Source organism: Gavia stellata, chromosome 9 (assembly GCF_030936135.1).
Source record: "Gavia stellata isolate bGavSte3 chromosome 9, bGavSte3.hap2, whole genome shotgun sequence".
NCBI lineage: Eukaryota > Metazoa > Chordata > Aves > Gaviiformes > Gaviidae > Gavia > Gavia stellata.
This window is the reverse complement of record NC_082602.1, coordinates 41,622,991-41,647,654: the sequence shown is the minus strand read 5'-3', so window position 1 is coordinate 41,647,654 and position 24,664 is coordinate 41,622,991. Positions and strand designations below refer to the sequence as shown.

At 37.1% G+C, this 24,664-nt stretch overlaps 1 protein-coding gene across 1 annotated transcript in view; it reads left to right on the top strand.

Annotated features, from left to right (window-relative positions):
* Window positions 1-24,664, top strand: part of CFAP46 (cilia and flagella associated protein 46) — an 82,191-nt gene that overhangs the window by 23,502 nt on the left and 34,025 nt on the right. Inside the window, exons 13-28 of the mRNA XM_059821386.1 lie at window positions 1,264-1,387; window positions 2,320-2,450; window positions 5,071-5,216; window positions 5,741-5,874; window positions 7,410-7,622; window positions 8,961-9,060; window positions 9,124-9,174; window positions 9,499-9,648; window positions 10,390-10,497; window positions 16,532-16,713; window positions 18,722-18,841; window positions 19,885-20,050; window positions 22,651-22,735; window positions 22,846-22,984; window positions 23,502-23,685; window positions 24,134-24,293. Coding sequence (XP_059677369.1) covers window positions 1,264-1,387; window positions 2,320-2,450; window positions 5,071-5,216; window positions 5,741-5,874; window positions 7,410-7,622; window positions 8,961-9,060; window positions 9,124-9,174; window positions 9,499-9,648; window positions 10,390-10,497; window positions 16,532-16,713; window positions 18,722-18,841; window positions 19,885-20,050; window positions 22,651-22,735; window positions 22,846-22,984; window positions 23,502-23,685; window positions 24,134-24,293 — 2,193 coding nt within the window. The remainder of the gene's footprint in view (window positions 1-1,263; window positions 1,388-2,319; window positions 2,451-5,070; window positions 5,217-5,740; window positions 5,875-7,409; window positions 7,623-8,960; window positions 9,061-9,123; window positions 9,175-9,498; window positions 9,649-10,389; window positions 10,498-16,531; window positions 16,714-18,721; window positions 18,842-19,884; window positions 20,051-22,650; window positions 22,736-22,845; window positions 22,985-23,501; window positions 23,686-24,133; window positions 24,294-24,664) is intronic.

Below are 24,664 nucleotides of genomic sequence, written 5' to 3'. Positions count from 1 at the left end.
CAAAGAGCGAGGTTTTTGCTTTTTCCATGACACTTACGTTACAACAAACTTAAACATGTTTATTGAAGGAGTAAGAAAATATATATGCAACTGTATTATTAAAATATACATAGGACAGGATATCAGATTTGTAGGGTTATTTTTTCTTTTAAGTTGCATAAGTAACTGTGCATCAACATTTCATTCTTTTTTGATGTATATGCTGGCCTAATTTAGTCACAGTTGTACCCATAGATCCAGAGAACAATGAACTTTTTTAATACACAATTCATTACCTACAACTTTACATGATATTACTGTCATTATACTGAACAATTTCTGTCAGTTGATCTATGTGTGTAATTAGGTAACACAGCCTTATCCTACGCTGGATAATGCATTGCAACATATTTTTAACAAGAATAGTAAGATACTATGCCTTCCTATTACATCCCCTAAGTGAATGTAAGCGAACCTGCGTATGTATATATTTTAAAGCCAGAAATACTTTATATTTATTGCTGCTATTATTTGGCAAATTTTTTGAGGATCAAGTTAAAACTTACTCAGTCTGCATTATGTTAGGTACCATCACTTAGATTCAAGTGAATGTACAAACTCATCGGATTTCCCCGTCACATCAAATTACTTGTATTCTAATGCAAAGCATCTCCTCTATATCATTACACTGCAAAAAATAATATCTTTTTGACGTATCTGTACCACTGGAGTAATTTTCTACCTCCGGGGGCCAGCTTGTTCCTCCCTTGCATCATTTTTCTCTGTTGGTTATTTCGTTGTTTAATATTTTTGCCCAATATCTTGTTGACTAAGTAAAACAAAAGTCAGTATTCTCAAATTAAAACAACAAACTTTAATATTGATTGAAAATGTGTTTGATTAGATAAGTGCTCTTAAAATTCAGCATGAATGTGAACTTTATGTATTACTTCATCTATTTACTCTTGACTGAGGCTAATTAGAGCAACGCATGTCCTGTCAGAAAAGAGGTATACTTGAGATATTTGGGTGCCAAACAAGCATAAATCAGCTTTTGTATGGGACAACTGTATCTGAAGATATAGGAAAAAGATGATAGATGCTGGTGGGGTGTGGGTTTTTTCATGTTGGTTGGTTGGTTTTGGGAAAGCTTGAAGGACTGAAAAAAGGGCTCGATTTCAAGTGTTTCAGAAAGTAGTTATGAATCAAATAGCATATGCTTCATGTGGATTTTTAAATCTCTAATACTTAAAAATTACCTTGAATTCCTTTTTCTTTGCTAAGTTTCCTCAGGTAAAAGTAGGAGTCAAATAAGCTACCTCTGTGCAAAAGCACAACATCATATTAAAAGCGTGGAGAAAGTTGTTGAACATTTGAAACACTTAAGAAATGAAAATGACAGAGAGAGGTAATTACTATAGACAAGAAGGGTCTCTTCTGTCTTGTGTAGAAGTCTCTAATGGGAAAGTTGCTTATTGCAGCTGTTAAGTTACTTGATGATACTTTGTAAGAGGCTGAAAACTTCAGTCAGACCTGGCAAAGCATTTAAGCATGTGTTTATGTCTGAAAAGTTCCATTACGTTCACATGGTATGCATAATTGTATTCTTTCACTGTTTCTAATCAGCTCTCTCACATGCACACATAAACTCACTTATTCTGTTGATATGAACTGAACACACAGAAGAATGAGTGGATTAAGACTGGAAGACTGAATAACTAGATGTCCAATTGCAACTTTGCTGAAGTGTCTTTTGAGGTCCTTGTACCACATCACATGGTACAACTTTTTTGATAAAGAAATGAAGTAGTCCATTCTGAGAGTCAGAAAGATTAATCTGTAGGACAATCACAGGTTTTGTTTTGACTATTTGTATATCATTTTATCATTCTTTATTTAAAAGGAGGTGTTTCCTTTATTTTGCTGCACTAAAAATTCCTGTGATGAAGTTTAAACTGTTGTCTAAAAAAGTCTAAATCCAAACTTGTTTTCAAGACTTATTTTGAAATTCTCAACATCATTTTTGAAGTGTTTAGTTTAGTTTATTCTGTAAGATAGATAATTAGGGGTGTCACACACATCTTGAAATTTCAGTATAGTTACTATCTAAACCAAGAATTTTGTTCCACTCTTGATGTGCTGAGGGGATTTTTTTTTTAAGTTAATGAAGTGGTAGCGTTATCTTTGCTACTGATAGGAAGTCTTCCATTTATTAATTTAATAGGTTTAAAATTTTATTTCTGTTGGCCGTCATTATTGAAATGATTTTTTTGTCGATCCTGAAATGTGGAAGATAATCCTGCTTATAAAGTAATTTTATGTGTGCTTTTTCTTTGGTAGAATTGTACTTTGGGCAGATTTGGCAAAAGTTGCACGTAAACAAGAAGTATGGGATGTCTGCCGCGCAGCATGCAGATTTTGTCTCTTGCATGATGATACTTTGTTTAGGAAGGTAGCAAAACCTAAAAAAAGTAAGTGAACAAGTTATTTTGAATGTTGCAAGAGGAACTTCTTCCTCATTTATTAGAGTTACTTGAAGGAGTCAGGCAATATTATTATTTTCTTCCCTCCCATTCCCAAAGTTCACTGAGACTCTTGTCTGCCACTGCATGTTGGCATACATGGAATATTCTTTCTACCTCCGAATCTAGAAATCAGTTAATACATTTTTCTGTTGAAACCATACTTTGCCTTCAGAAGTGTTTCACCAGTGCTAAAGAAAAGTACTTGTATGAAATGCATCTACCTATCTAAGAAAATAGGTTCATTCCCTAATGGTGATCTAGGGCCATATTATCCATCTCTGTCATACTTAATTACCCGAGGAAGCTGAAGAAAAATGGATTATCAGTCACTTGGTATAAGACTCACGTTGTAACATTTTTTACCCTTTATTCCCTTATTAGTGGTTCCTCTGAGATATCTGACATTGTTTGTGCCTTGTTCCTTGAGGGCCTGCTGAAAACCTACCACATATGTTAAGAGTTCTCACTCAGGGAAAGAGCACTTTAAAACCTCTAGCTGCTTTCTGACTTTTACATGTCTCTGTTATAGTTTTTTTTGCCTGGGAGTTTGTACAACTCACCTTTAAGAATAGATGAAATTCTAATACACACCCTGTTGGCTTTTTTTTTTTTTCCCCTAGCCAATGTTAATTGAACTAATCCCACATTTTTTCTCTAGATTGTTTCCAAGGTCCACTTAAAATAAGGCATTAATTTACCTGTTTTCTTTCACAAGTTTTGCATCTCCAGACTAGCCATGTTTCACCTTTCATCTCTTTTCCAAACTAAAGGGAAAAAAAAGCACTTACCAGAAACTCAGGGCAACCACACACCAAAAGCATCATTAGTAGGAACTGGTATGTAATTTTTTCTTTCACAAGTTTTGCATCTCCAGCGTAAAGGTGTTTTTCTCATACTCTGAACATTTACAGGGCTTTAAAATTCTATCTGTGTCACTCTAAATACTTTTCCTGGGTAGGCAGGAGATCAAGACACTTTTCATCTCTGTTCAGAAGTGTTTCAAATGGTTCAATCAAAGTTTGTTATGAGGTTACTGAAGTCAGTCAATGCTTTCAGAGGTAGAACTTCACTAGAAATTAAGCAGTAACTGTGACCTTGAAATAGAGGTCTCCATTCTCAAGAACTCTAGAGTGGCCTCCTGGAAACCCATTCATACTTTCGTTGAGTGCTGCATTTTTCTGCAAATGGAAAGGAAACAATGCTGCATTTGGTGGAGCAGTTGAGGTAATCTATTCTGAGCAGTTTATAACTGTGGGAATACTACTTGCAGTTAAATGAAATGTGAAGCTTGTAGATACGCAAGGCAGGAAGAGAAATTTATGATTGACTGGAGTTCCCTGAGAACTGTTGGCACCATTCATTTTCATGTTCCAATTAATTTTTCTTTACTACTACTAATTCTAGGATTAGTGGGTGAGAAAATTGAAAGGTTGTCTTTATATATATCATATTGAGGATAGGGCAAAGATAATTGTTGTAGTGTGAAGACTCTCTGCAGAGGCTTGCTGGGTTGTCAGGCCTGAATAAAGACAAATAATTCAAGATGTTCTAGAGTTACAGAAAAAGAACATACCAGTTCCTATTAATGATGCTTTTGGTGCGTGGTTGCCCTGAGTTTCTGGTAAGTACTTTTTTTCCCCTTTAGTTTGGAAAAGAGATGACAGATGAAACATGGCTAGTCTGGAGAAATAGGTGTGATTAGTCTAGGAACCAGGAGCAACCCAGTCAAATTATCAGGCTGTAGGTTTTAAGAAAACAAAAACTTTGCTTTTTAACAGAAATTAAAAGGTTATTTTGGAATATCGAAGTATGGTTTAAAAAATTAGACAGAGGCTAGTAAGTTAGATATATGAAAGAGTATCGAACTTGATCGGTCGAACAGAACCTCTGGTTCAGGAGATTACTTGGATGCAGATTCTGAAAAACTATGAAGATAGGCCAGGGAAAAAAAGTAGTTTTGTATATCCTACTTTTTATGCCTTTCCTCAAACACCCTCTATTGGCCAACAATGTAGAGGGAACCCACTGTGACAGCTTTTATGCTCTTAATTTGGGTTTATATTAAAATAATGTTGGTCCTTTCTCTTCGTTATTAAACCAAAGAAAAGTAATGCTATTTTTCTCTTTGTTGATGTGTATGTTGCCAGAAAGTCAACCCCTTCCATGATTTAAACACACTGAGGTTTTAGCCACTACATAATGTCCAGCGCTCCACTTCCACTGAAGCAATAAAATTGAACTAGAGGCCATGGGTTATATTCATATTAATGTAATTTCAGTATTCATGTTATGACTGGAGCAAGTTATTTGCTGTAAATATTGAAGTTTATGCACAAATGAAGCAAAATCACAGGTAACCAATACCTCAGCACTGCTTGAGAAGAACAGGTTTTGAGTGCAATAAATTGTATTGATAAAAAAAATTGAGTGAAATAATTGCAAATCTGTACTTGTTAGCTCTTTCTTGTGGATTTAAGAATGTGTAGGGATTTTTAAATTTTAAAATTAAGGTGATTTTTTTCTGATTTGCATGGTAATAATAATGGATTTATTTATTTATTTTTAGCACAGAAGAAGAGAGCTAGTACAACTATGATGGATGATGATCAAGGTGACAGCTTACCAGGAGGATCATTACTACCTGCTAAATCCTTCTCTTTTGAAAGAGATTTACTTAGAATATTAGCAGAAATAAGATTCATTAATGCAGAGGTAAATAAATTACACAGCTGTCATTCATATTTGTTTCATTTAGCTTTGTTTTATGTATAATTTTATGTATAAATCTTAAAGCACTGGAATTTTGAGTTTAATTATTGTCTATCTTCGTGGGAACTAAAGGAAGTAGTAGTTTCATGAAGCATCTTTTGCAAATACTGTGTGAAAGTAACTATAGCAATAGTTTCACTGCAGATGGTGATAACACTTTTTCACAAGGGATTCTATTGTAAATGTTTGACATGTGACACCGTATTTGTGGATCTTTAAAGTTCCAGCATGATTAAAAAAAAAATTTTTTTTCTTTTCTCAGTGAAGTTATTTAGTAAAATTAGCTAGAGACAATTGGAAGATTATGAAGTATTTTACATTGTATTTCATGTAGTTGTACAGGCCTGTACAACATCTGAAAAAGCATTTTGTATTTTTTAATTTTTGAAGAGGTAATGACACTAAGTCACAGTCTGTTTTCACAATGATAACCTGGGTAGCGAATTTATTTCCCTGTATCTTTCCAGGCAACTGTTCATTTATTAAGATTGCAGGGTATTGAACTGAATGATCATGCTGTACCCCCAGAAGATAAAAGCCAGTATCGTCCAGGATATGTTTCATATTTTCCTGAAGGTGATCCAGAATGGAAAACATACAGGTGCTTTTATTTAATATATAACAAGACCTAGGAACTCTGATAGATTGCTATTATCACACACAGATGATAATTGCAAAAGTTATTTCTTCTTAGCAAAATTCATTGTCACCAGATGCTTCATATTTTTAGGTAGTCATGGGTATGGGAAAAGGAAAAGAATCTAAAAAAAATAGTTTGAAATATTTTTTCTTTAGTTTGGTTTCATTCTGGAGTGTGCATTTTATTTTTAATTTAACATTTATTTCTCTGAAACTAGAAACTAATATCCCAACCTTAAAAACTGCTAAATCTGTGTTATATTGACATTTAGACCATGAAATTCTATATTTAAAAATACATTTCCCCAAATCAAAAACCTCTTTGTCTTGCTTTATAGCTCCTATAGCTATAACGATGTCAGAGTACCTGAATACATACAATTAATTCCTTCAGTTTGCAAAACTAGTCTGTTCCATCTAATCAGCTGAAATGACTAAGGGAGAGTATAACATAGCAAGTATCGGGGTTTTTTCTGGTCTCACACATTATTTCTTGCAAAGGAGGAGAGGGGGGCAGAATTCTGAAGATGATATTTAAACTCCCTTCTGTTCACATTCATACTAATATTAGCCTTACTGTGACAGTGGTCATGTCCTGAAAGAGTAGGATGTCAGAGTTGTGTTCCGAATTCTGTTCATTAAGTCTGAAGATTAAGTAAAGTTTCTCACACTGTCTGCTTGCAAGTGTTCACCAAAACAGGAAAAAGTATAAACTGATCAGAACCAAGGGACAAAGATGATGAGGATTCTGTTCCAAAATTTGCTACTAAGCTGGTTTTGAATTTACCCAATTAGATTAAAACCTCATAGGAAAAAAACACTTTAGTCTACTGTGTCCTGTACCATTTCTGACATAGTAATACCCTGTGTGAGTTTCTGCTTTTGCTTTTGTGACTTAACTGTGACCATTCTGTATGATCATTCAAGACTCTATTTTTAATATTGTGTTTTCTAAGAAATAAAGTTATTGAAAGAAAGTTATTGCATAGAATATGAAAAAAGATGTTATTCTATTAAACATGAATTTAGCATTTCAGAATGTCTGGAGATATCTTTGAGTATAAGAACACATGCAGTCATTAAGTGAAAAAGATGCCTCCTTAACACTTGAGTGGAACGCCTTACTTGTACCTGCATTCAAGTAGAGCCCTGTCATGGATATTTAATGATTTCTAGCACTGATGTGTGGATTCACACATGCATTTTAAAAAAACCACGTGGATGAAGCATGAACTATAGCCACTATTTTTTAAGCTAATAGCATTTGAGTGTCAGAGACTATTCATTTTATGTTGAAACTAATTCCTTTCCTGAGTCATCTTCTCATCCAAGTAAAATATAAGTTAATGGATGAAGACTTAATAAATGCAACTGAAAAATAATTCCATTTTTTTGTCATTGTTGATTGAAATGTGCTACTGCATATTTAACCTTATGATATAATTCCTTCTAGTGTTGAAGTTTTGAAATAACAGCTTCTTTATACTAATTTTGTAGTTTATGGATAGACTCCTTATCTCAGTATGCTATGGAAAACTTCCAACGTGCAGCCAAAATAGGAGAAGAATTGAATGAAGCCTGGATTGTTCATAATGCTGTGGTGTATATCTTAAACTACAATAGACATCTTATCTCTTCAGGAAGACAGAGGGAAATTATTGAGTATCTGCAGACTCTTCTTGAAGCCGTCAAGACTGTTGGGCACAATGGGTAAATTCAGATGTTTGATTATGAACATGCTCTTTTTTTCTAAACCAGAAAAATATTTTTACAAACATTGCAAATCACTTTGTGCTGTGAAAGACTCTTATTGCTGGCTTTTTAGTAGTAGTAGGACTTTGGTATATACAGAGTGGTTCAGAAGATAAATTTAATTTTGTGGTGTGAAAATGACTTTTTAATCCTTTCTATTTGTTCTTTGTTACTATTCACTATAAGCCATATTAACTTTAAACTAAGCAATATTAATTTCTCTTCATTGTGGAATAGCAACATGTGCATGTGAAACAGCATTTTGTTAAGCTAGTCAGAAAGAATCAGGAAAATTTTCTTAGCCTGTGAGTTTGCAGGACAGCTCAAAATGTGTTTGCTTGCTGTCAGTTGTTCTGAAGTTGAATTATATTGTAAATATAGTTCGTTGTAAGTATTTCTAATCAGAGTAAGGTGGTTACTACTGGTTCTGAAATATAAGAGAAAAGAGAGGGGAAAAAAAAAGGGAATGTGCACATTAATAAACCATGAAAATGGGAATATAGATTCCACAGTGGTTTAGGGAAATCCTGTTCTGTAGTAAATGCAATAGGAGAATGATTGACAATGACAAGGAGATGGTCAAGTCAAAGTCTGACTGTGGGACAAAATCCTAGACTTTTTAGCACATTATTGGGAGTGACCTCAGCACTAGGCAAACTGTTAGGACCAGCAGCAAAGAAGGCTCTTTTAACGGTATTAGAGAACAAAGCTTAAAGTGCACTTTGTGCAGAGGTGAAGGCTGGTAATACCTGCTTATTAATTCTCATATTTGTATTAACATGTATCAGCAATAATCTTAGTCATAACTCAGTTTGTGTTTTCTCAAAAAAGAAAAAAAAAAGTATTTCCATCTCAGCAGTTGCTTGGCATGAAGAGTAAGTAATACAGTGTGATAAATAAGTGGTTTTATCTGAGGGGTTAGGCTTAGGTTAATTTTTTAGGGAAATAGTTATTATTTTCATGCATAGCAGCCCACTAAGAAAAAATTCTATTTTAAATGTGTTTGTCTGACATAAATATGATTTTTTTTTTTCTCTGTGAGGAAATAGAAGCTTCAATTATAGAAAGAGCTGAAAAAATATGATGTAAACTATGATAGCTGGTTGTGGTTTTTTGTACTTTTAACCATTTTAACTGCTCTTTCAATGTGAAAATTTTTTGTAACATCCATAATTTTGCTTTCTAAGAAAAATATAGATTTTCAAGTAATGTTTATTACTTGAAAGTAATGAACTTTATTACTTTCCTCTTACATCTGTTGCAGTATGCACTTCTGATTTTTGTTTTCTTCTGCAGAAGTACTGCGATTTTATTGATGCTATGTAATGCTTTGGCTCGGGGCTTAATTCTTTGTTGGATTCCAAAGCCAAAACTTGCTGAGAAGAAAAAAAAAGATGCAGCAACAGACAGAAGCAGAAAAGCTGCAGCAAAGAAACATGAAAAAGCAAATGTCATCCAGACTTTTTCAGTAGATCCCAGTGGACTTCCTGATATCAAAGCTGCCTTAGAGGTACAAAGCCCTCATTTTTTTGTAGTTTTTTGGTCTGCTGTCGTATATTACAATTCAAATAAATTAAATTGTAGACATTTTTGCAAAAAAATAAGCTACCACCTTTTACAGTTCCTGCCACCACAGGTCCTCCCCAAATGCACACTGAAGTTCCTTATCAACTGGGGCTGAGTACTGTAACTTCTATTTGTTATATGGGTTGACTTCATAGAGATGCATGTGCAATGATTTTAAAATAACTAATGGTTGGCATGTTCCGTACAGAGAGCTTTTCACATTTCTCCTGTGTTTCAGTCTTTTTTATTTCTTCTTCTTGGTGTTTAGATTTGTGAATTTGCCCTCAATGTGACAACTGGAACCATACCTAATGAAACAGTACCTATTGCTGCACAACAACAGATCATTGCTACATGGGTGAAAGCAAAACAGTTAAATCAGCAGCAGATTGGACATAAACTTGGGACTGAGGAAGAGGTATTATTTCTCTGAAATACTACATAATGTTGAAACTTTTATTTGAACAATTAAAATTAAATTAATGAGTTCATTTAATAATGACTGGTATTATGAATGTGTATTTTCTTCTATATATTTGAATACAATGTGAAAATAAATTTTGGCTGCAGTTCCCATAAATCTTCACTGAATACAGCAAATTTTTCCACATTGGGCATAGTGGTGAGTCTACATTTCTTAACTCTACCTTCTGTTTTTAGCTGCCAAGAATAACTATGGCGATGTTTGTCATATGATAACTGTATAACAAAGTTTGTTTTGAATTCATACATTTAAAGTAATGAAATGGCTACACTAAAAATGTTAAGAAAAATCAGCTACATTTATATCAACATTTAATATGGTCTCTTTATATCTAGAATATGGACTTAGTAAGTTGGAAATTAATATTTTATTCCTATCTTTTTGTTTTGTGTATAAAACCAGAATCCCTCAGTGATATATGGAATTTTACATTCATTGTATTGTTGCTATATTTTTTTAGTGTTGAAACTGTAGTAGTTCAGAGTTCACAATGTTAATTAAAAATAAATAAATACATAAAATCCCCCATTTTAAGGACACAATAAAGAGAGGAAGACTTGCTTAATGCAAATTGAGGTTTTCAAACATAGTTATTATTACCTTGTCATCTCAATTAATGTCCTTAATAATGTTTACTTGCAAACCTGTTAATGTGAATTTTTTATTTCTGCTTAGAATAATGATGGAACACAAAATCCTACAACAAGAATTCTTGTTGGTCTAGAAATGTATTCGTGTAATGGCTTGGGTCTCATGGATTTCACTGTTCCCAGCTTATCTCAGGTATTTAGTTTTGTTTTATTAGCTCTTGAGTTTTAAGAAATTGCATAGTATAAATGTGACTTCCTTTAAAACTTTCCAAGAGACTGACTAGTTATGACAGGTAGAAGATTTTCATGACTGAATATTTTCATTTATCCAAAAACCAGATCGCATTAGAATACCAGTATTAGAATTATTCCCATGTTGCTCTAACAGATTATTTCCATAACCATCAGATGAATTCTGTACAGAACCATACTTCTGACCTTTCATTTTTTGTGGAGAAAACTTTACAGAATCATAGAATCGTTTAGGATGGAAAAGACCCTTAAGATCATCAAGTCCAACCATTAACCTGACACTACCAAGTCCACCACTAAGCCATGTCCCTGAGCGCCATGTCTACATGTCTTTTAAATACCTCCAGGAATGGTGACTCAACCACTTTCCTGGGGAGCCTGTTCCAGTGCCTGACAACCCTTTTGGTGAAGAAATTTTTCCCAATATCCAATCTAAACCTCTCCTGGTGCAACTTGAGGCTGTTTCCTCTTGTCCTATCACTTGTTACTTGGGGAAAGAGACTGACACCCATCTCATTACAACCTCCTTTCAGGTAGCTGTAGAGAAGTGGATTTTAGGGTTTGTGTTGGAAGTATTCAGAATTTCAGCAGAAAACTTCACATTATAGTGAATTTACTTTTAGCAGTTGCAAGGTAGAACACAACTTCAATTTGTTACTATTTAAAGAATTAGATGGCTTTTTGATGAGTCTTATATGAGGCATAATTTCTTAAAGTACTTGCTTTTGATCAGTCTTCCATGATTACTTATGCTGAATAGTGCCACACTTCTCCTGTGATCCTGTTGGTTAGCAGGCTATTCAAGAGGAATAAAGGTGGTGTAGAAAGGTTTATACCCTGTATTTTCAGAACAGTGAGTTGTAGTCTTATCTGATTACCACATTTATAATTTCTACCTCCCGTGAAAGGCTTTCTTAAAGGACTAAGATGTATTTCCCCATTTAGCTAGGAATCTGGTGACATTGTCTAACACTTTTGTTAGAAGTCCATCTTTCTAAAGACTAGGATCTGGGTCCTTACATATATATATATATATAGGTATCTAATTCTAGTTGGTCTACAGATTTATGCGTTAGCTTTAGCTATTACTTCAGTCACTCATTTTTGGAGAGCAGTATTGTAGTATCCTCATTTTGACCAATTCATTAATAATTCCCATTATCTTAAAAAGATGGAACTTTCTGACTGATGCATGCAAAAGCAAGGAAGACATTTAGATCTTATAATGAAACTATATATGGAACACCGTTGTTGTAAAAACAGTTCTATCTCCCATTCTTACCTTTGGCTTAACTAAAATGGGCTTTGAATTTCAGAAGTCCTGTTCCACTGATTTTTGGAAGAGGACTGAGGACATATAAGTCCTGGCAGATACTGCTGGTCAAAAGGCATATGCACAACTTCCAGCTGGATTTACATACACCTCTGTTGTATAGTTTGATTATTCTTGTAACTCTTTGGTTTTTTAGACTGTTTTATCACATACTTGTTCCATGTCCAGGTGGGTTGTATGGAAGGTGTCGGGAGTTTCCTGAAGATGTCGGGAGTTCCCCGATGCCAGGAGTTGACCGACGGTTCGCGGCTGAAGGAACAGATGCGTCCGACTCAATATGAGTGATAAAGCATAGTTCGACTTTATTATTCAAGCAACGCATATTTATACAGTTAGACCTAATACGCGCCTACTTGTCAGATCCTAATTGGCTGAGCCTAAAAGTTACTTTTGTTTATGTTCTTCTACTTGCAGTTTGAGCCTAACAGTTACTTTTGTTTATGTTCTTCTACTTGCAGTTTGAGCAGCTGTATAACTCCCTTCTACTTTGATCATAACTTCTTGTTATCTACATCCTCATTTCTCAAGGACGCCCAGTCCTTGCCACGTAGCCCTTATTTATTGCTTCATTTGTAATTTTCCACAAGCCCGACTTTGTCTCTCTCAGAACAAGCTCTGATCCATCAGCTGCACAGGACCACCCCAGTTTCGCATCCTGCCTTCCCACAATTCCCCCTTTTTCTTTTTGTATGAGGAGAGCTTGACCAAAACTTTTTTCCACTAGCCGGCGAAGACATGACATAACACAGCTTAAACATAATATTACTACTACTACGATTATTAAAAGCATAAAAATACTTTGTAACAGTCCTTTGAGCCGTCCGTTTAGTGAAAACCACTCTCACAACTGGTTCAGCCCAAACAACCCCACCTCTTCGTTAATCTTTTGAGAGTGATCAATCAACTGTTTGATTTGTCTATGTATCGATTGTGACTGATCTGCAAGGTCCATACAACACATACCGTCAAATTCATCACACCCATGGCCATGCGCTAAAAGCAAAAAATCAATAGCCATGCGGTTCTGCAATACTGCATGCTGCGTTTCACGTAACTGTTCGGCCATTGTCGAAAGAACTCTGCTTGTCAGGTTTGCCTGTTTCACCACCCAACAGGACAGGGACTCTAGATTTTTGTGGGCTCGGGCTGCAGCTACTCCCGGCGTAAAGAGAGATGCAAATAGTACCTCCCACCTATTCCATAACTTTACCTCATCATTACAATCATTTTCTAATTGCTGAGCTGCGTTTCTCTTCCACCGCACTGGCCTTATCGAACTGGGGTGATGGTGTGGTAGAGCCAAGCTAAGGCGCCCTATAGTACACGGGCCTCCTACCAGTCTTGGTGGAATACCAGCCCACGCCCGATTCCCACAAATCAAAAACAGTCCCGTGGGTAGCCTCCTAGGGTACACAGTACCAGGGTTGGGGTATGATATGTTCCTCACCCACTTGCTACACCATTCTGACCAGTTCCCTTCCGGAGAGACCCGCGTCTCCACTGTAGAGTCACACCCGGTGTTGTCTTTTTCACGCGCACAGCCCCACTTTGTAGCATTTAAATAAAAGCAATATGAGGCTTTTAATGCATCCACTAATTCAATTTCTGCCGGTTCCGGACCGACAGGGAGGCAATCATCCCAGTTATCATACCGGTCGAGCCACCCTTCGGTAGTATTTGCAAACCTCCCAGAAATTCCCCGACCAGATTTATTCAACGGAGCATTCATTTCATTAACAGTTTGAGTCACTGTTCCCCAGTCCGAGTCATTCAATGGCACTCCCACTAGACAAGTGATGAAAGGCACACTAGGGGACGCCAGACTCGCACAAAAGGTCGTAGTATTCAATTCTCTGGCCAGGGACACCCATACATTCTGTTTTATGTTAAACGCCGCCCTTGGCAACCCGTCCAGGACATCAGTCCAGATTAGGATTAGCGTGAGACTCCACAGGATCGTCATGATTATTTCTGTTGTCCGACGTCTCTATCACCGCTCTGGTCCACTTCGCTGGGATCCACTGCGTACATTCTACTGCTGTTGCCAGATCCAGTCCGAGGCTCCCCCTTGTGGCGGGTTGCAGGGCGCCATCAGAAGTGGGTTGTGATGAGATACAGTCGTCGGTTGCGGTTGGGTTTCTACCTGTGCTGGGGCCGCCACTGTTGTCGTAGCGCGGCGACCCTGCGCGCTCGGCTTGCCGTTTCCCGATCGTCGGCAAGCCCTGGTATCGTGGTTTGAAGAGTTGCAGCTTTCACACCATACTTGATCCACTCGGCAATCACGACGATGATGACCCTCTCTGCCACAGCGGAAGCACTGATTTCCCCGACGAGATGGAGCTCGAAACCGTGTGTCTTCTGTTCGCAGCGGGGCTAGGGCGGCAAAGGCTTGCCTCTGTGCCTGTATGATGTCTTTCCCTAACTCCCGCACTGCTTCTACTAATAACGCCTGAGGCCCTACTGGTACTCTGCTCATTTTTTCTAACATCTGTTCTATGGTAGCATCAGCTGGCAGTGTCAATATCATCTGTTTTGTGGTAGAATTAGTATTCTCCATAACACACTGTCGTAACAATGCAGCTTTCATCCATCCCGGAACATCGGATTGGTCTATTGCGGCAGTCACACGATCAACAAACCGCGCAAAAGGCTCATCCCGCTCCTGCTTTATGGCCATATATGACGGCGCGGGTTGGGCAGTCTTTACATTTTCTACCGCTGCCCGTGCTGTCCGCATAGACTCAAGACAACAATCCGGGCCCAGTTCAAGCTGCGAATTAATGGTTACAAATGGGCCCGCACCCATTAGCTGTTCCACTGTTACCCCCTGTAATGGATCTTGGGGGTTCCTAGGCTGCTGCACAGACCACTCACAGTGCCTTTGCCAGTGAGCTTGCCACAACAGTAGTTGTGACTGAGTCATAATCATTCTCATAATTACTTTGATATCTTCGGGACATAACACCATTCCTCCCCAAATATAATTCAGCATTTGCTTAGTAGGCTCACTATGTAGCCCAGACTCGTTGACCGTGTTGCGTAATTGCGAGAGCAATTTCCAATTTAGCATACTGTGATGCCCGCGTGTATGCCCCTGATCGTCCTGCTCAAAGACCACGGGAAATGCCATAGATCCCTGACACAGGTCCGTTAAAACCCCCAACTGATTCTCTTCTATTGCCTCTCCCATTATTTTTCTCCAGTCCACTCTTCTCACCACTCCTTTCCTCCTTTCTCTTTTGTCTCACTACATCCTTCCTGTGATGAGGGCGGCTCCCCTCCTTCTGATGTCTTTTTTTTTTTTTTTTTTTTTTTTTTTTTTTTTTTTTTTTTGAGACTTGGCTGCTTGCCGGGATACGTCCCCAGCATGTCGCAAATTTGACTTATCAACCCCGGTCACTGAGACTGGTCCCCAGCAAGGTGGACCGGGAACTTTGCTGTTGTTAAAAAGCAAAGAGCTCTCGCCGCTTTCCCTGGGAGTCATCTCCCTCGCTCCTCCCAGCTTTTCCGTGGCTACGGCTGCAACATTCCGCTCAACCTGATATCGTTTTATAGCATTTATCACGTCTCTCCATGGTTTCATTAACTTCTTTGCCATCTTATCCTCATCTATCACAAGATCCCACAGCACATCGCCCAGTTTCCTCCATGCTGATACTTCAAATAACGAGTCTGTTGTAGTAAAACACGACTTCTCCCGCCCAAGAACAATTAAACCAGCTAAGTGCTTACACTCTACTCCCCGCTTTTCTAAAAAGTGCTGTAATAAATCTAGGGCTACTTCATACTCCATAACCGGTTATCCTGCACTACAGCAACGGTTATCCTGCACTACGGCAAATAAAAGCAATATGTACCTTACCCTGCAGACAGCAAGCAGCCTTTACCCCTGTAGCCCTCGCAGAAATGGCGAACTAGCTAGTAGCTCAGGTCTTCGGAGACGACACACCGACGGTAAAAGCAGTCATAAGTCGCTCTTGACCCCCCGGTCGCTGCAAACCGGTGCCCCTCTGCTTCAGCCGCCCTTTGCCGGTCCCTGTTCGGGTGCCAGATGTCGGGAGTTTCCTGAAGATGTCGGGAGTTCCCCGATGCCAGGAGTTGACCGATGGTTCGCGGCTGAAGGAACAGATGCGTCCGACTCAATATGAGTGATAAAGCATAGTTCGACTTTATTATTCAAGCAACGCATATTTATACAGTTAGACCTAATACGCGCCTACTTGTCAGATCCTAATTGGCTGAGCCTAAAAGTTACTTTTGTTTATGTTCTTCTACTTGCAGTTTGAGCCTAACAGTTACTTTTGTTTATGTTCTTCTACTTGCAGTTTGAGCAGCTGTATAACTCCCTTCTACTTTGATCATAACTTCTTGTTATCTACATCCTCATTTCTCAAGGACGCCCAGTCCTTGCCACGTAGCCCTTATTTATTGCTTCATTTGTAATTTTCCACAAGCCCGTCTTTGTCTCTCTCAGAACAAGCTCTGATCCATCAGCTGCACAGGACCACCCCAGGGGCCTGCATCCTGCCTTCCCACAGGAAGGTACAGCTGTAAGCATGTCAGTGCTATAGAAAAGAGCATGATAAAAACATGAGATTTAAACTATTTTTTTCTTTTTTTTTTTCTTTGGTTTTTTTTTCAGTTAGTGAAATTGGCTTTAGAATGCAGTTGGTCAGATTCCTTAGTGGAGTTGCAGACACTGACACGGCTTACATATTTTGCATATGTATCACATGACTATGAAATAGTGATGACTTGTTCCAAAAGGATCTTGCAATCAGATGAGAATTTTTTCAACAATAGAGATGCTAAAGAATATGAAATGTAAGTACACGGAATTTTGCATGATACTGTGGTATACTTGAACTAAGTTTTGAAGAAAGAGTGTGTAGGGTAAATGCATCTGACCACATAATCAAAAGTGAAAGAATCTTTTTTGCAAAGAAACTGTACAGTTAGAGGCGAAAGCAAAATTGCTTCTGCTGACTCTGTCATTACCAGTTACTTTACTACTGCAGATGATGTTTGAACTCTGCAGCATAGCCTGAATAAAAGGTGAGATCCAGATCATAGCTCTGGACCCAGCTCAGGAAGATATATGAATTTTGTTACCCAAGTGAGTGAACAGGTCATATATACATGCGTTAGAGTCCTGGGGAGCATTGCTTTTCTGAAATGGTGTGTGGCAATCATGGTCTTTTCACACTTTTATGATTTCCAAGCAGAAAGTAGCTTATTCTAGTTCTTCTGCTGATGCAAATTTCTTCCAATGCTGAACTGGCTCTAATACACAAAGGGTCCACGCAGTTCATGGAACAAGATGTAGCTGTGAATAATAGGTGATAGCAGCTACTATATCCCAAGCGCTGGTGTCAGGTACTGCTTATGGTCTTTATTACCACCTATGCATATGGGTGCCATGGGAATGTAACTCATTTCTTTAAAAGCCCAGTGTCTTACTTAACTGGTAATTTAAAACTTTGATCTCAAAGAAGAAAAGAAAAAAAGGTTTTGTATATAAATGGATCTGTTGGTGGAGTCCCTTATTCTAAAAAAGTGATATCCTTCAATCCTTCTATTTTTTAATTTAATTTCCTCCAAAACCAGAATTGTAATTTTATCAAAAGAGGAGGGAATGAACTCCATTTAGTAACAATTTGTTGGAATGTAGGAAGTTTGAAGTAAACATGTGAAACACTTCGAATATAATTTAGTGTTCATTTTTCTCTCTGAAAAATAATTTCTCGTTTAAAAAAATATTCTGCTCTTTGAAATTCATGGTTGTTTGCTACATGGGGAAAAACATGTAAAACCAAATAAAATGTCTTAATATGAAATATATAGTTTCAGAACATTACAGAAATTGAGAAAATACTTGCTGCATATCTAGCAATCTGCAAGCTAGTGAATGATGAAGTGCTTGATTCTTTGATGAACAAATGTAGTCATGGATTGTCAATGCTGTTTCCAGAGAAATTGAAGATAAACTTAGTCTTCCCATGGTAAAGCACAACTTCAGGACAAAGAAGGGTTAAATATTTATTTTTAACTTGTTGTTGTTAACTTGTACTGTAGAACACTGGTGTCCTCTCGTGGACACAAATCATAACTGCATGATAGTTCTCACCACAGGGTAGGAACTAGGCCAACTAGAATGTCTACATTTCTGTATATTGATGCACATTGTAACGAAGATATTTTTTTAAAAAATTGCACATTCTATTACTTCTCTTCTTTAAAAATCACTATTAACCAAAGATATCAAATTTATTTACTTTTTTATTTTTAACTGATTAAGTGCTGGGACTGAAATCTACACTATTTTCTTTTAAATGTAGTGGAATATGATCCAAATCAATTTCTCCAGAGCCCTTTGCATACTTTACCAGACATAAGTGAGACCAATTCCAAAAGAAAGTATCAAAAATTGTCTGATTTTCCCTATTCCTGTTTTTAATTGCTTGCCACGTGAGTTTGACTTTGGACTAATATTTTGTTTGATGTACAGTAGTGAATAATGGGGAGAAAACCCCAAATCTATTTTCTGCCCTTGCTAAATGTAGATAATAATCTTTAAAATCTGATTTCACAGTTATTTTCATTAGAGCTGTGAAAAAGATATTTTATTTCTGATATCTTTTCACAAAATGTTCAGTTTTAAAAATATTTTCCAATTTTAAAAGAAAAGTCAGGGGAAGCATTTGTAATTTCCAAAGCTAGGGAGATCTATTTAGTAACAACTTGAAAGTATCATTAATACGAACTGGTATGTTCTTAGACTGTGAGATTAACACTTCTTCAATTATTTGCCTTTATTCAGGCCTGGTAACAGAGTGAGACAAGAAATGTTAAGCACTACTGCCTGTATACAAGGAAAGAGTATAATGGAAAATTTGTCTGGAAGAAAACATCTGCATGTAGCAGCATCAAAAGCCTTTGTTCAGAGTGCCAGGTATGTTTTACTTTGAGAGAAGACTAATATAAAACAGACTAAAATTTGATTTACAGATCTGGGGATCAACATATTCTCTCCCAAGACTGATAATTAAAGACTGATCATTAGAAGGAGAGTGATGAATGAAGTTAGACTAGCCAGTGTAAAAGAATTCTAAGGTGTTATCATGTTGTGGATGAATCTGTATTTTTTTAAATTTGCATGTTATGACAAGCACTTTTTCAGGAAGGACTGAACATGTATTTATAACTCAACACATTCCAAAAGGGAGACAAAAAGTGGTGAGCAAAAACTAGACCTTAATAAGTCTAGTATTAAGATGTAAGGTATGTAAGCATGTGGACTCTAAAAAATCATGAAACTGTGGGAGAAAATGACAAAGATCGCCAGATTAAAAAACTATTTTTTTTTAAATAGTGAAACTATTCAATGGGTGATTGTTTAATACCAATCCATAATTTTTAGCTAAATTCTAAAGCTTTTGCTCACTCATATGAGTATTGTGTTGTATCACAATCTGGAGAATTACTTAATTTTATTAATTCAAAGTAACATTTGCATGGAATATGTTCAAAACAATTTGAATGCAGCTAGAGGCATTTGGGTTATATTCTTGGGTTACAGTGGTACTGTACTATGCAAAATCCATAACATTTTAATAATCGTTTCATTCTATTTTGTAATGTTTTTAGAATGAGAAATGAACATAATAGGAAGCCAAAAAAGTAGATTATTCCAATAAGAACATTTCAGGTAGATTTCTACTGTTTTTTTAATGAAGGCTCTTGAACTAAGTTTACACAGAAATACAGTAAAACCATCAATGGGGTACTTGTTTATTGCTACTTCTGCTGAAGGTGTTTTGCATATAAAAATGGATAATATCTTTTGTATGAATCTCATATGCTAACCCTTACTGCTGAGATTATATAAGGTGGTGCCTAGATCAGGTAAACCGGGATGTTTGTAGAAGTAAAATCCTTTATTTTGGCTAGAATGTGATTGTTTTCCTTCATTAAGCTGTACTTTACTTTCTTCAGGTATGCAGGTGAAGCCGGAAATTATTCCCTTGTAATGTTTGCAGCTAGACACTTTTGGAATGCATGTTTACCTTTGCTAAGTTCTCCACATGACAGAGAGCAGTTTAAAGAACCTACTGAAATAATTCTTAAGAATATAATTAAAGCAGAATCTAAAAATAAACAGGTAAGAATATCTAATAGGGATTGTTAATTGTGCTTGTGTTTAGTGATTGGTACTGATGATAAAGAAGAATTTTGGTTTGCTCTGAAGCTTTGGAAGCATACTTCAAGATACCTTTCCTAAGAGGGGAAAGTGACTTATTTGTCATAAACACATACATGGTTTCTTACCTGCATTCACACAGCACACATTCACACATACAGGGAATCATATACTCTTTTTTTCCATTTGGTGGTTCTTCTGGTTTAAGACTTGCAACAGTTTTCTTCAAAATAATTTGCTGTCTGAAGGTCTGTAGTGTTTCACTTTGTGAAGCTTACAAAAGGGAATGTTTAGAAAATATTCAAAAGAAAATCCAGAAAAAAGTCTGTCACTTCTGGAAAGGATGATAATAGATCTTAAAACACAAACTCAGGAAAAAAAAAGTAACTGAATTAAGGTTCCCCACACCTGCAGATTCAATTTTGTCTTCTACCTGCAAAAAGGAATTTTTACACTGCATATCTTCAGTTTTTTAACAGACTATTTAGACTACTTTTGGCAGTAGGAAGGAGTTATAAATCAAACTGTGCTGGGATTCTGTGATAAAATTAAATACTTGTTGATTATGAACAGTATGTGTAAACTGAAGAAGTCAGTCCTTGGAAACAATAACACATCTCACCATATGGCATTTCTTCCGCACACTGAAACATCCCTACAGATTTACAACTTTTCCTACTTCAAAATTCCCCGGAGCTGATCCGTTTCTCTTTCTACGTTTGATTTACATGTCAGTGAAGCTGATGTGAGTTTTCCTGTGTGTTTCCATGGGCACAATTTCAATAAGAGCTTGAAGGGTTTATTAATAACTCTTGCATTCAAGCTCAGTGGTACCAATGTGAGTCTGCATCTCAGGTCATCAAGCAGTGTAGTACAGGAATAGAAAACTTAAATTTGATTTTTCCTCAAGCCATGTATAAATCACAGATAATCAGAGATGGTGACTGGTCTGCTCGATTCTGGGTGTGTACGAGACAGAACTGATGAGTACACTGTGTACTTGGAAGCACAGTGAAGATTGTAAACTTAATGGAACTTTGACAGTGTTTGGATATATAACAGTAATTGCCCATAGGCACAGTTCTAAAGGTTTAGTTATTTGCAGAGATGATACATTTAAAACCAACAAAAAGGAATACTTAATTATGTGTATATATAGTTAACTCACTACCACAGTGCATTTTCAGAGTGAACCCTTACTAAGTTGTATTAAAAAGCAAGACGTTAATGTAGATAATGAAAGTATACAGTTATAGATAGCATAGGCTTTTTATGTCTGAAAATGTTAGTAGTTCTTGTGAGTTAGACTATATAGTGACTTCTGATATTAGTTAGAAAAAAATATTTCCTATAAACAGAGCATTCTATATTTGGTTATTTCCAGAGTTATTGATTTTTTTTTTTTTCTAATATACTGTAGTAACCATTGTAAGAGGCAGGAACTGGTCTCCAGTGATCCTTGATCAGGCTAACCCTAGGCAATTTTTAAATGCAGTCACATCTGGAGAGGCATATACTAGAAGACCATAGAATCACAGAATGGTTTGAATTGGAAGGAACCTTAAAGATCGTCTAGTTCTAACACTCCTGCCACGGGCAGGGACTTCCACTAGACCAGGTTGCTCAAAGCCCCGTCCAACCTGGCCTTGAACACTGCCAGGGTTGGGGCATCCACAACTTCTCTGGGCAACCTGTTCCAGTGCTTCACCACCCTCATGGTGAAGAATTTCTTCCTTACATCTAATCTAAATCTACCCTCTTTCATCTTAAAGCCCTTACACCTTGTCCTATCGCTACATGCCCTTGTAAAAAGCCCCCCTCCAGCTTTCTTGTAGGCCCCTTCAGGTACTGGAAGGCTGCTAGAAGGTCTCCCTGAAGCCTTCTCTTCTCCAGGCTGAACAACCCCAACTCTCTCAGCCTGTCTTCATAGGAGAGGTGCTCCAGCCTTCTGATCATCTTCATGGCCATCCTCTGGACTCTCTCCAACAGATCCGTGTCCTCCTTATGTTGGGGGTCCCAGAGCTGAACGCAGGACTCCAGGTGGGGTCTCATGAGAGCAGAATAGGAGGGGAGAATCACCTCCCTCGATTCGCTGGTCACGCTTCTTTTGATGTGGCCCAGGATACGGTTGGCTTTCTGGACTGCAAGCATGCACTGCTGGCTCATGTTGAGCTTCTCGTCAACCAACACCCCCAAATTCTTCTCCTCGGGGCTGCTCTCAATCCATTTCCCACCTAGCCTGTATCTGTGCTTGGGATTGCCCCGATCCACATGCAGGACCTTGCACTTGGCCTTGTTGAAGTTCATGAGGTTCGCACGGGCCCACCTCTCGAGCCTGTCAGGGTCCCTCTGGATGGCATACCTGGCCTCCAGCATGTTGACCACACTACACGGCTCGGTGTTGTTGGCAAACTTGCTGAGGGTGCACTCAATCCCACTGTCCATGTCACTGACAAAGATATTAAAACAGTGCCTGAAGTAATTAATACTTAAAGATTTATGCTAACCAAAAGATAAAGGGCTTTTCTTTTTTGCCTTTTTTTTTTTTTTTGTCTTTTCAGGAGAAGAAAGATACGTTGCCTTTGCATCAGTGGATTACAAAGGATTTTCAAAGTATTGGGTTATCAGTTGGATGCTTTCTCCCAGGCATGTTTTTCCTTCTTTTGATCTGGTATTAAAAAAACCCAACAGTATTTTGTAATATCATTATTCTAATTCTGCAGTATATTAATAAATCATTTGAATATACTTCAAAGGTGCTGAGGAAGACCTGACATTAAGAACCTCCTTATATGGGTTATTATTCCACATATATGCTGATAAAGCTGATTGGGAAACAGCACTAAAAGTCCTGGATGAAGCTATTCAAGTTTTGCCTCAAACAAGACACAGGCTGTAAGTTGGTTGACTTATTTTTATTAAAATAAGCATCCTGATTCTTGAGAAGTATAAAATTCTGAGTATTTTTTTTAATTTTGCATTGGGAAAATAATACGATTACTTTTTGTCAGCATGTCAGTTCTTATAACAGAAAACACTGTTGTGTCTTTTCGATTAAAAAGACATACGTTGGCAGTGCTTCTTATCTTAATCTGTTCATAACATTTGTAAATTTCATTTTTTAAAAACTTGTATATTAGAACCTTACTTTGCAAGAAAATAGGCACATGAAATGTGGCTATATAGCAGAAACTTTAATTTTCCTTCCATTTACGTTAAATGGAAACTAAATTATCTAGGGTACTGTTTCCGTAGTCTTACCCAAGTTCAAAGATTTATGCCCTTTTATGTCAGTTTATGAACTTTACATCTCTGTACAATACTGATATGAACTAGTGTATCTATCCTACTCACAAAGTTACTTTACAGGTACAGATGCAAGTAATTTGCAATTTTTTGGGTCTTTTTCTAGCTTGATTTTTAAACATATGGCTACAGTGAAGGCAGGATTGGGATGCAATTTTATGATGGACATTCAGAAATTCAGAGATGAAAGTGAAGATTATTTGTCGCATATGTGGCGTCATTTGGTAACAGTCTCCAGGAGTATTGCTGGACAGTTAAGCTGTTTTCAAAATGCAATCACTGCTTTACAGGTTTGTCAGATTTTACTGTATGTTCAAATGCTGTTAGAATGATGTTTCTTAAGTGATTCATGGGATTGCAAGTTCTTTGAAGTATGTAATTGAACTGGTAGGAAGGCCATGTACTCGATCATTACTTTTTATAACTTTGAACTTGCTCTTCAGTTGGAAAACTGTATGGTTGAATATTGGTATCCAGTAAAAGTTCAGTTGAGTCTTGTCAAAGAAAAATGTCTAAGAGTAGCTAATTGCAAGAAGTTTTGATAAAGCAAAGAATTAACTGGTAGAGTTTTCTGTTACATTCCGTTTAGCATAACTCTGATTATGTGATGCCAATAAAACTACTCACTGTCAAATTATTATTTTTTGCTTCTGTTAAAACTATATTGAACGTCTGAATATCATTTCAGTGGTTTACATCACCAAATATAAATGAGATCTTCCTTTATTACTTTTATAGAAACAAGAAAATGAATGGCAGAAAGTTGATTATCTCATGGAATTTGCTGAATGGTTATATTGTAACCAGTTTCCCCTCAATGATGTTATTAAACCTCTGGACTCGGTGGTAGATCTCTTGCTACATACGAAATTTTCTGTGCAATCCTCACAAGAAGAAGGTATGTAAAAGGTGTATATCCTTCAGAGGAATTTCTCAGCAGCAAATGCAAGGGACATTTTTAATTTACAGCTTAGTTACCACAAAGAATGGGACCAGCTTGGCTGTACTTTCTCCAGTATTCACTATCATTTGTTCAACGCTAGCTTAAATATGTCTGTGAATTCTGTGTCATGCCATGGAGACCTGCCCTCAGTCTTTTGGTATAGTAAGATACAGCTCCTGTCTGATGTAGGGGTTCCTGATTTGTGACATGCTACCAGAAGGCAGTGCTAGGCAGTTTGTTTCAAATGTATCCTCACGGAGGGCCAGATGTAACTGCAGGAAATGGTTTCTGTGTCAAGATTTGGGTACCTATGTCCACTGCTATTT